This window comes from Pteronotus mesoamericanus, unplaced genomic scaffold (assembly GCF_021234165.1).
Source record: "Pteronotus mesoamericanus isolate MK-2021 breed Mesoamerican mustached bat unplaced genomic scaffold, CSHL_Meso_final contig_20, whole genome shotgun sequence".
In the NCBI taxonomy this organism is placed as follows: Eukaryota; Metazoa; Chordata; class Mammalia; order Chiroptera; family Mormoopidae; genus Pteronotus; species Pteronotus mesoamericanus.
This window is the reverse complement of record NW_026555085.1, coordinates 90,148,470-90,160,998: the sequence shown is the minus strand read 5'-3', so window position 1 is coordinate 90,160,998 and position 12,529 is coordinate 90,148,470. Positions and strand designations below refer to the sequence as shown.

The 12,529-nt window shown below is 41.8% G+C and overlaps 1 protein-coding gene across 6 annotated transcripts in view; it reads right to left on the bottom strand.

Annotated features, from left to right (window-relative positions):
• Positions 1 to 12,529, bottom strand: part of UTRN (utrophin) — a 444,878-nt gene that overhangs the window by 336,930 nt on the left and 95,419 nt on the right. For all 6 annotated transcript variants that reach the window (XM_054570070.1, XM_054570072.1, XM_054570071.1 and 3 more), the window contains 3 exons: positions 2,336 to 2,428; positions 995 to 1,072; positions 536 to 628 (listed from right to left, as the gene is read on the bottom strand). In XM_054570070.1, the coding sequence (XP_054426045.1) occupies positions 536 to 628; positions 995 to 1,072; positions 2,336 to 2,428 (264 nt within the window). The remainder of the gene's footprint in view (positions 1 to 535; positions 629 to 994; positions 1,073 to 2,335; positions 2,429 to 12,529) is intronic.

The following is a 12,529-nucleotide window of genomic DNA, read 5'->3' as shown; positions in this document are numbered from 1 at the left end:
GTCTGAAATTTTTAAATCTAGTATTTTTAAAAAGACACTTTCTTCTATGCCAAGAAAATAGAGCAGTTTGTCAGTCTCTTCCATCCCAAATTGTTAAGAGTTAAATTTTGTGCCCCACATGATTCATGTGTTGAAGTCCTAACTCTCAGTACCTCCTAATGTGAATGTATTTGGAGATTCATTCTTTGTATTTGGAGATAGGGTCTTTAAAGAGGCAGTTAAGGTAAATTGAGATCATATGGAGGGGACCTGCGTCCAAAATGACTGGTATCTTTATAAGAAGAAAAGATTAGGACACGGAGACACACAGAGAGAAGGCCATGTGGGGACAAAGGTGGAAAGCGATCTATATACAAGCCCAGGGGAGAGGCCCCAGAAAAAAAACCAACCTTGCTGACACCTTCATGTCAGATTGATAACCTTCAGAATTGTTGAAGCACCCAGTTTGTGGCACTTTGTGATGGCAGCCCTAAGAAACTAACACACAAATGATACATTTTTAATTCCTATCAGTAAGTGATTGAAAATGTCCCACCTGCCAGTGCAAAATGATGCTCCAAAGTAACCCCAGAGTCAGCTTGTGGTTTCCGTCTACAATGTCAGTTCCTCCTATATTCACTAAATCCACCTAATAAAATAAATTTACAAAAAGGGTTAAGACAATTTCTCAATTTCTCCACAGAAGCCCAGGGCTTTGTTTTAGCACATCTGGACAGCAATACAAGTGAAAAATAAGAGAAATTTCATTCTAGAGAATCAGGTAAACCCAAATCTCAAGAATGTATTATTATATAAATGCTAGATAAATAATATGCTAGATCAGTAATCAGAAAACACACGGCTATCCCTTCACTCATAGAAAAGGTACAAAACTTCTCATAAGAAAAATGTTTTCAAAAATTAGTGAATGCCCATGCACACAGAAGGTGGCTGGTTTCAACAATAAATAATCCCGATGGCACAAAATACCCAAAAAGTCACACAACAAACTTACATTGTTTTGATGTAAAACCTGCAGCACTCTGTTGACATTATTTAAAGCATGCACCCTTGTGGAACCACGTTCCTTCGGCTGGAAAACAAAACACAAAATCAAGTGAGAAAGTCCCTCCACATTCTGACAAAAAAAGAAAGGCATCTGAGATGGACAGAGGGCAGCAGCTCAGCGTGTAGAGCCCCTCAGCGCCAGGAGCTCTGGCTGGTGTCTCAGGTCATGCGGGGGCCAGAGTTGACAGGGAGAAAACTCCTGCACGACAGCATCTCAATGTAGTCGTTCCCTACTTGTCTCTACACTGGATTCTCCAAGGGAGCTTCCAAAAATACCAATGCCTCTGTCTGACCCCGCTCCCAAAGATGGGGAATTGACTCACTGATTCAGTGAGTCTTTCGGAGTAGTCCCGGTTTGGAATTTCTATAATTCCCTGGTAATTCTAATGTGCAAACACATTTGGAGGGCAAAGCTCCTTTCATCTAAATTGGTCTGGATGCAGAAAGGTTTAGAAGTCATGTCACCTCCATACTGCACTAGTGTGGGCACAGCAGGGGGCATTCAGAGGCGCTGTCCCAGGTTCCAGCTAGCATTACAAGGGTCCACTGGGAGGGCAGGAATTGCCACCTGGGGAAAGGTGATCTGGGTGGCTTCTTTCTGCCTCACTGGCCAGCCAATCTTATCTGAGAGAGGGATCAGCCTCTCCAACAAGGCCTACCCACCATCTGGAAGGCAAAAGGGACAGTGTAACACCCCACCCTTCGGCAAGAAAGGAACTCATCTTTGGCAGTGCATCCCTATATACCTTTTTTAGTAATTCAACCTCTAGTGTTAAAGTTCGTATTCATAAAATGCATCCTCTTCATTAGCAGAGTTAGTTTCATGAGAGTACACAGTGCCTTGTATATAAAGTAACAGAGTGGGATTTGATGGAGAAACAAACATGCAGATAATACTGAAAAGTGGAATAAAAATAAATGCCATTGTTTTTAACAACCTTGTTTTAATATTTGTTAAGTAACATTTAACTGCATCCCTATGTGCTCTGCTTTTCAAAACATTACACCCTCTTCACATATCCATTCTCCTTTATGATTCTCTACTGGGCCGTCTGAGAGCAATAAACATTTAAGGTAATTTCATCTTTAATAAACATACAGCACTCCCCCACCCCCCAGAAAGCCTAAATATTGCTCTATCAAAGAATTTATTAAAACACCTTTTTTTTTTTAAACATTCGTACTTCAGCTTTTACATTTTAAGCAGCCCCAGTGGGTCCTCAAGTATCACTAAGGACCAGAGACAGACAATCCAATCAGCCCGGTTCTCTGTGGCGCCTGCTCTCACCAGTGACGTTCCTGTGAGGCCTTCTAGAAGATCCAGTAGTTTCCTTCCATCTTTGAGGTCTGTGAACATATCACTGATGGGAGGTTTTCCACTCTATATAGGAAACAGTAAGGTACCCGTTAATTCAGCAGCGAAAATTCCATACGCGCCTGGCAAACAAGTAAACGGTTTCCATTTTTTTCAAATTAAAAAGTCGAGAAAATCGGCGGACTATTCAGGTTTGCCTTGTATAAAAGAACAAATACAAGCACAGAGAACTTTGAAATCTCATTACAAATGTTTTAAGCTGAGGGATTTAAATTGCATTATGTCTTAGGAAGGGAGCAAATAAAGATGTGGTTAATGTCAATACGCCTTGACGATGGTACCTCTTCATGAGAGGGGACGACAAAAGATGCAGGGAAAATATAAATGAGTACACAACCCCTGGGCGCAGAGGGCCATGGAGAGCGAGCAGAGACGCTGCCCTTGACGTTCCTGGGATGACAATGCCCTTCTGCACTTCCGTTATGGCGGCATTAATTTCAGCTCTTGTCATCAGATTTCACCTCTTGGGTGCCAGCTCCATATTTCTAGCTATTAATTTCCGAAAGATTAAGACACTTTGGGCTCTGTGTCGAAGACCAGTATCAGTGCAGTATTTTGAATGACAAAGCTTATAGAATTCTTAAACCCATACTCTCTTCCCTCACTTATAAATAGCATCACCTTCCACTGATACACATCCTCTGGCCTCTAAACGCAGAAGATCCCGCCCCGGCCCAGGCAGATCCTGTCTTGTCTGTCTGTGTGAGCTGGTGGGTTTGTGCAGCTGGACGATTACCACAGAGAAAATCAAGAAGCTCAGTTTTAATCCCAGTTTGACCATTAATTTGCTGGTGAACCTAAGTCAGCTATTTAACCTCTTTCTAAATCATAGGTTATCGTAAAGGTAAAATAATTTGTACTACATGAAAATGGTTAGAAAACTATAAAGCCCAATGTAAAAAATATTGTATCAATCTATTATATCAAATTATGCCCTTCTAATATGAAATGTCCACAGAGATGAGTAGTTTTAGCTCTTTTTGATAATAAAGATATTTTGTAACCAATAATTATTTTACCTTCTTCCCTTTTCACTTTAAAAACATACACATAAAGTCACATGAAGCAAAATTTTACTCTGAGCTTGAAATAGAGGAGGGGGAAGGGAGCCATCTGGAGATTTCCTGAAATTTTACATTTATCTCTTTTTTCCTCTTCTCCTGCTTCATTACATTTTTAATTAAGTATAATGGGTAGCCAATTAGTGATTTCTAACATATGGCTTTTCCATAGGCCAAATACACTGAAGGAGGGAAGTATGGTAAAGTTTTCAGCATAGAACCAGTGAAAAATAAACTATGACTCATTTGTATCTGAAACAAAGCTGCTTTTCTCTTCCTAGTTGCCATTTTCATGAGCGGCAATGGTGTCAGGGACACAGAGATTATCTCCACTGATCACAATAGCAACCAGATTTGCACGATGCAAAGAGCCATGGTTCAGAGGCAGAAGGACTTCAGAAGGCAGAGCAAGGGGAAGTTTCTGCACTTGAACGACTTCCTGCCAGCTCTCAGTGAAAGCAAGGGGCAGAGTGGCCCTGGTCACCCGCCGCCGGCTACCTTGCCCCTCTCTCCTCCAACCGAAGCCCACTGCACCAACAGACTATGGTCTCAGAGCGAAGAGACAAGAATATAGGTCAAGTCCATGGGAGAAACAAATAAGGCAATCTAAGCACAGAAAGGATCTTACGAAATAACGACAACGAGGGCAGCTAACTAACGTCTGGGCAGCATTTACCCCTTCTCAAATTCGCTGTCCACTTATAAACAAGGTAATATAAAAGAGCATAATGCAAAGTACACGTAATTTGTCCATATTACAACAAATTATGAATGTCCATCAGTGACCTCACTGTAGACAAGAAAAGCTTCTGACCCGGCATATAACTTTGGGCAAGTTACTGGGGCTTTAGGTGTCTATTTGCCAATCTATTAAAAACAAAGACAACAGATGTTCAATAAATACTTGAGATTAGAATTCATCTCACAAACCTAACTTTAATATTTCTACTGTTGTAAAGGTGCCATAAAATTCCAACAGTGTCTGAAAAGACAGAAAAAAACAAGCATTTCTTCATCCCAAGAAGGACAGTAAGAGCAGGCTCTGAACCTGAATACATTAGGGCCAACTCATAGTGAAAGACCTTCTAGGTCCTGAATTCACTAATGGATGACATGAAGAGCTCCATCCCATCCAAAAATAATGACTGTGCTAATGCAGGAGCACACCTGGGCTTTAGGACCATGAGATGGCACAGTTCAGCAGCAAACTCACTGGATTCTTCCTTACGCTCCACCACTGTTCAGTGGTGAAGTCGGAGGCATTAATTAAGAGATAGCATTAATTTCTTTGGATGAGACACTCTTTTCATCTCTTATCCAATTCATTCATTTGTTTACCGAGACACAAATTTTGAGAAAGGTTCCCTGTGGAGCATTCTGAGGAAAGATGACTCAGACACAGTCCTGTCTTTCCGAAAGTCACTCAATCAGACAAGGGTAACCAATGCCTTTATTTTCTTTAAAAACAAAAAACCTGTAGTAACAACAACTCTTTTTTTTAATTCTGTTTCAATATTTCAGATAAATATTGATCGCAATCAATAAGAAATATGTTTGGTGCTGTGTCCCCTTCTCCCAATGTTTCCCCACTCCCCGTCCCCCGGCGATGATGCTATTGATGAGTAGTCCATTTGGTATCTGCAGGATGGCCAAAGCGGGGGGAAACACAGCCTGTGAATCTCCTCCCCAACAGAGTGAAAGGAGGTACCTGCACTCATACAAATCCAAACTAGGGTTCAAAATGACACAGAAAACACAGCCACACTCCGCACACATACGATCAACAATACAAAATACTATTGTACATATGCCCGACAAATACAAGTTATTGTACACGCTGTCCCAGAGACAGAGGGAAAGAACAGGCTATGCCCAATAGCCAATTCTGCCTCCCCCCGGGTCAGTGTACGGATTCAGCGCTTTGTGCCCCACAGCAGGGGGTCAGAAAATTTCTATTGTAAAGGTCCGGAGAGCACCTAGGTTAGACATTGCTGGCCAGGTGCTTGGTCTCTACTGAAACTGCTCTAGCCCGTTTTAATGTGAAAGCAGCCACAGACCAGTAAGCCAGTCTGAGTAATGACTGTGTTCCAATAAAACTTTATTTGTGGACCCAGAAATTTGAATTTAAGATAAATGTCTACATGTCACAACATATTCTTCTTCTTTTGATCTTTTTGCAACCACCTACAAATGTAAAAACCATCCTTGGCTTGTGGGCCATACCAAAACAGAGAGTAGAAATGTGAAATACTCTTCCACATAGTAAAAGCAACCACTCAAACATGTTTTAGAAGATTTATAGAGATTTAGATACATCATTCACCTGTATTATTTTTCTTTATAATAGTATTTAAGGTGAGGAAACTGAGACATAGAGGTGACATGACAACTAAGAGTCAGAACCAGGATCTGACACCACAAAACTCGGTTCCAAATCCATGTTCTCAAAGCCTGTGCTGAGCTGTAGCCACAATCAAAAGGGCACAGGGCTGCATCGCACAGGGAAGAAAACATTTAAATTGGTTTGGTGGGGAGAAGAACAGAGGGCGTTACTTCCCAAAGATGGCAACAAAACACAAGTATATCACATTTAAGTGAACTCCAAATGGAGACTATTTTTCCAAGCACACGGCTTTAAGCATGGCTGGTGTCTTCGAATCACAGGCTCTAAACATGGGACCCAACCTGAGAAACACTTTGGAAATGTCAGAGGTCATCATTTAATAAAAATAAAAACATTCCTGCTGACAGTTAACCTCTTACTCAGATTTTTAATTCTTTGAAAAGACATATTTGCACAGACTTCTCTGAGAGAGAATACAGTTTCATAATTCAATCAGACAAATATTTGGCAAAAACCTCCTTTGTGCCTGGCCCTGCAGGAATGCCAAGTTCAAATCACCCTCCCCACCCCCAAGAGAGGGTTTCCATAGTTTTCCAATAAACACAAAGTAACACAAAAGAACAAACTTGAACTTGGAAGGCAGATAAGCCTTGGGTCACATGCAACCTTAAAAAAATCAAAAAGGCAACATGGTACAAGTCTGGAAGGCAGAAGCTGCGGGTGACCATCTGTGGTTGCCTCTCCTCTCTCCCTTTTGCCTGCACTTCTTGACACTCTCTTCATGCCAGCTCTAACACCACCATTTTAACAAGAGACACCAGCATCAGTACCTGCAGCCGGGGCACGGAGGCTCTTGGATTTAAAAGTGGCAGAGAACAGAAGCGAACTGTCATCACAGCGCATGAGGAGAAACCGGGGTCAGTGGGAGGGCAGGGGCTGCAAATGCATATGACACGCACATGTGACAGTGTAATGAAATGAAGGGAACCTGATGGGCCCCGGAACACTTGGAGAATCGGCCACCTCTAAAGGCTAAAAGCAACGGCTAGGGCTCAGTGTCAGCTAACGGTGGCCATGTGGGAAGGCGTTAGGACTCCCAGGTTTTCAAAAGAAGCTGCAAATCTGAATTGGTATGAGTAATCTCCGGATATTTGTAATTTCCTAAAACAGTGTGCCAGATACATAAATCTTGTCTGTAGGCATCCCAGTGCTTATAGCGGGGCTCATCAGCAATCTCTGCATAGGACCCATCCACATACAGAAGTAGAGTAACATTAGTCAGCAGTGGAGTCCTCTGAGGAATCGATTATTTCCGTAGAAAGGATGCGCGCGCGCACACACCCATCATCCACAGATTAGGGAACACGACTGAATGCAAAATACCAGTGAGTCATTACACCTGCTCAGACCAAAAACCGAATCAGTCATGCCAGATTATTCCCCTTTCCCTCACTCCCCACGTCTCACTTCTACTTCCAAAAACACATCATCCCCACCACCCCTCCCGTCCACTCCTCCAGTTCGAGGCCAGCAGACTTCTTCTTCTGCATCAGAGTCAGAATAACTCTAATGTTAAGGTGCAGATCATATCGTGCCATGTCCCTATTTTAACCAAAATATAGAATGGATTCCCCTTCTAGGCAGAGACAACCCAGACTCCAAACAAAAGGTCCTCTGTGCTCTGGCCTCCACCTTCTCTCTTATCTGACACTGTATTACTCTCCCCTTCTTCAATACTCCCAAATCATAATCATTTCCATCAAAGGTCAAGGTTTTCAGCGACAATCATGGTAATAATAGAAAAAAATCTGTAAAAGACTGAATAAGAAAATAAAGTTTAGGAAGTGTAGTTTGGAGTTCTTGAAAGGGTGAAGAGCTAATTCTTTCTAACAACAGCAAAAAACCCAGATGTGGAACGAGGGCTTCAACTTCCCATTTGGAAGACTGGTCAATGCCACCTCTCTGTCATGTGCTATTGTAACACTGACCAAACAGGCTCACAAATGCAGTCCTTGCCTTCAAGGAACTCGGAGTCTAAACAGACATAAACAGAACCACCGCCAATAAAGCATAGTGAGCACATTAAGAAGGATTTAGGAACCAGCTGGGTTCTGCCAAATCTGTACCAAGTAACATATACAGTGCAGAGACAGAATCTGTCCTATGATTTATCTAATCCCATTAAGAGTAATCAAGGTATAAATGTGTATAATAAAAAGTATAAAGATAAGTTTTTAAATGCTTTCACAACTAACATGTCTAATGATGGTATCTTACAAACAAATAATGAACTTGGGCCTTTTGACATTGTTTGGCTATCTGTCATTTACTTATGCTCTACCTATTTTTAAAGCAGGATTCAGGGCAATCTATGCAATTCAATTACCATCCCCACCGTGTGTGTGTGTGTGTGTGTGTGTGTGTGTGTGTGTACACACAGCATATATACCAAAATATATTTGCACTCAGATTAATCTGAGATTAATGTGATGTCCCTGATCAACTGAAAAATTTATGCCCAAGCATCTGATAACATATTGTAAATTTTATAATCTCGTTCTTTTTTTTTGAGTTATTGGGGTTTTTTTGCAAGGGCAATTTATAATAGCTACATGCTGGAAGCAACCTAAGTGCCCATCAGTAAATGAGTGGATCAAAAAACTATGGTACATTCACACAATGGAATACTACCCAGCAGAAAGAAAGAACCCCTACCCTTCTTGACAGCATGGATGGAACTGGAGAGCATTATGCTAAGTGAAATAAGCCAGGCAGTGAAGGACAAATACCATATGATCTCACCTGTAAGTGGAACCTAATCAAAAAACAAACAAGCAAGGAAAATATAACCAGAGACACTGAAATAAAGAACAAACTGACAGTAATCAGAGTGGAGGGGGGAGGGGGATAATGGGAGAAAGAAGAGAAAGGGTCATCAAGGAACATGTATAAAGGACCCATGGACAAAGCCAAAGGGGAGTAGGACTGAGGGTGGGAAGTAGGGGTGGGTGGGATGGGGGAAAGTGGTGGCAGGGAAATGGAGACAACTGCACTTGAACAATAGAAAAAAAAAAGAGCCCTGGCTGCTGTGGCTCAGTGGATTGAGTGCTGGCCTGTGAACCAACGGGTTGCTGGTTCAATTCCCAGTCAGGGCATATGCCTGGGTTGTGGTCCAGGTCCCCAGTAGGGGACACTTGAGAGGCAACCACACATTGATGCTTCTCTCCCTCTCTTTCTTGCTTCCTTCCCCTCTCTAAAAATAAATAAAATCTTTAAAAAAAGAAAAAACTCAAAAGGAAATAAGTAATTCAATTTAATATTTATTTTAACATTTTTATAATCAGAATCTTTAGCTTATGAATCCCAAATCTTATCACTGATACCAATGTAGCACCCTTCTTGTCCCTTGTAACTCTTTATTTTCTTAAAAATCAATAATGCATCAGTGAGCACTATGTACAATGTCATTTTGGTTAATTATAATATGTTTACTTGTAAATGTATGTTAACTGCTTTACAACAAAAGTGTTCTACTTCTCTTTTGGTAGTGGAATTAAAACAGGTTGAAAAATTTTTTCTTTGGATTCCTTCTATGACCTAATTTTTTGTAATGTGTATTACTGTATAAAATAAATAATAGATTCTTTTTTAAAATTCCAGGTTAAGTAAACTGATGAAATTAGGTTTACCACATACAGCTTACCCAATGAAATGCAGGCTGTATAACCAATATCTACCCTGTGGCCATTAAACTCCATGATAAAAGAATGAAAACAGTGGGGCTGTTGATTGAAAGCCGAATGAGTTCAATGAAATGCCTAAATAGGCCTTTAAACACCTTGACAAAGGAAAACCAGCAAATGTGTTAAAGTCACTTGGAGAATTGGTGAGTGCAGGGCTCTCGGCCATCCTCTTTGGGAATTCATGGTGATCACGAGATCTTGAGAACTGAACGAGGTTCCAGCTAGAAGCTTGCTTGGAAGGAGGGAGGGAGAGAAGGAAAGGAAAGAGAGAGAGGGAAACAAGAGAAACGGACAGCTCAGGTGGTCGCACTAACACCGCATCACCTCCAGAGCAATGATCTGCTCAGCGTTCACACAGGAATCAAATCAATGAATGTGCATGTACCTTAAAAATTACAGTATACTATAAAACACAAGCTAGATCAAATGATGTCTTTCAGAGCATCAGGAGCCATACAGCAAATAACAACTGTCACCTCGATTTTGGTAAGCAAAGTCACTGAGATAGTGTTCCTAAAATGGGAATGATAATGACCCCATGTGGGACTCACACGGCTGACAGCCAGAGGCTGAGCCACTGGTGGATTTCATGCACAAATAACCAGGCAAGGGCTGCTGGCTGAATGAACCCCAGCTCCAGAGGCACATCAGGCAAGGACTGCAGGCAGCCTCAGCAGACAACGCAGCTCATTCCTCCTATGCACAACTGGCAAAACAGTGACATGTCTGAAGAGTGCACTTCCTCAGGATAAGCTTCCACAGGACGAGGGCGAGGCATTAGTTATGACATCAATAAAGGTAAAGGTCAATATAATGCCATTTTCTTTGTTAAATAAAGGAGAGACAGCTGTCTTGCCCCTTCCTTTACCTTAGAGTGCCCCCAGGAAAACATAATAGGCCTCATCAATCCCTCTTTGGAGTATCTACCCCAAAATTTTTAAAACATTTATTTGAAAAAAAAAATGTGTCCTTATATGTTTATTGCAGCATTGTTTACAATGGCCAAGGCATGGGAACAAATGAAGTGTCCTTCAATAGGTGACTGGATAAAGAAGATGTGGTACATACACACTGGGGGACACCACGCAGCCATATGAAAAGACGAAATACTGCCATTGGGAACAACACGGATGGATCTTGAGAATATCATTCTAAGCAAAGTAAGTCAGATGGAAAAAGCTAAGAATTGTATGATTTTACTCACATGTGAGATATATAACTGAAAGCAACAAATCAAATGAACACACCAGACAAAAAAAAAACAAAACTCATAAACATAGACAAGTTTATGGTGGTTGCCAGAAGGAAAGGGGGGTGGTGGGAAGGAGGTAGAAAAGGGTAAAGAGGGTCAAATATATGTTGACAGAAGAACAGGACTTTGCTTGGTAAACAGACAATGTAACACACAGATGATGCATTATAGAATTGCACACTTGAAACCTACATAATTTTATTAATCAATGTCACCCCAATAAATTTAATAAAATTTAAAAATGGTAAAAAGAAACATAATAGGTCCAACATATTGGTCATAAATTAGACAGACTGTCTCTAACTTTCCAATGCAAGTAACAAGCACCTCAAAATGTACTCAGGAGCCCCTCAGGAGGTAGACAGGAAAGCCGCACAAGATGCACCCATCTGTCCCTCTAGGAGACACGTGCTGACTGTTCTTTCTTCTACTTTACCAGACATTCATACGAAATTCTGCCCAGACTTTCGTATTTTACCACTGCCTTCCGTGGTAAACCAGATCATGTACCTAATCTGATATGCATATTCAATAATAACTTGGTTTTCCCTGTATTCTATATTGAATTAGCAGATTTTTTTTTAAATTTCTCCAACAGGAAAAACAATAATGATGTCAACTCCGCCCACCCCACTCCCAGCCTGCCTTCCCTCAGGGCCAATGCAAGCTTGGCGGGCTGCCGGTAGCAACTGAAGCTAAACGCTTCCTAGGCCGGGATTAGTGGAAACCGGTCCAGTGTCTTCTTGCTCTGTTGAACAGAAAATGCTTCTTTCCCCCCAACCCGCCTCCTCTTCACCAATCTTCTTTATACTCGCCGGCACACACTGGCATAGGCCTACCCACCCCTGTACTAATCAAGGCTTACGCTTTAAGATCACTCCAGCTACTCTGTAGAAAGAGAGAGGAGGCGGGGGGATAAGGTGAGGCAAGGAAGAACCAGTTGGCAGGTTATTAGAGTGATCCATGTGTTCAGGGATAATTTTCAAAGAAAAAAAAATTTTTTTTGTTTTGCAGGAGGCAGAATACACATTAGCCATTGTGGAGCAGAACCTCTGGGCACCCCAGAGGAGACATAGCAGAGGACACCCGTGTCCGTGGGAGAGAGGCCCCGGAGTCCGAGGAGGGCGTGCCTTTCCTTCCCCACTGGAGGCCCCAGCAGAGAGGGGGCCTTCCTCAGGCCCTGCTCCTGGTACCATGGGGCCTAAAATGCCTGCACTGGATGTGCCCAGAAGGAGTCTGGAAGACCTTGGTGCTGTGTGGATTTGGGAGTTGAAGGGCAAGGACCAATTAACCTGGCATTTACCCAAAGCTGGCTCTAGGTAGTGAATGGAGGAAGGGGAGTCTGGGGGTCCGGGAGGGAAGGGAAGGAAGAAGTTGGTGGCGGGTGGGGAGAGGGGGTCACACGGACTGAATAGAACACAGGTAGGCGGCTCTGCTCACATCTTTCTAGGTGAAGGGTTATAAAAGTCATTTCCTCTTAAGAGAGCAAACCAAAAACTGATCATCAATTACAAAGACAGCCTATAGTACAAAATTTGTTTAACAACTACAAATACTAATAGGTTCAAAATCATTTATTAAGTACTCAATATGTACAAAACACAGCATGTTAATTTTTTTTTTAATTTTCACCAGAGTAACTAGGTGAAAATCATTTTGTAAGTATAATGTATGGAACCAAATAAAAGAAACAAGCAAAAGTCAAAC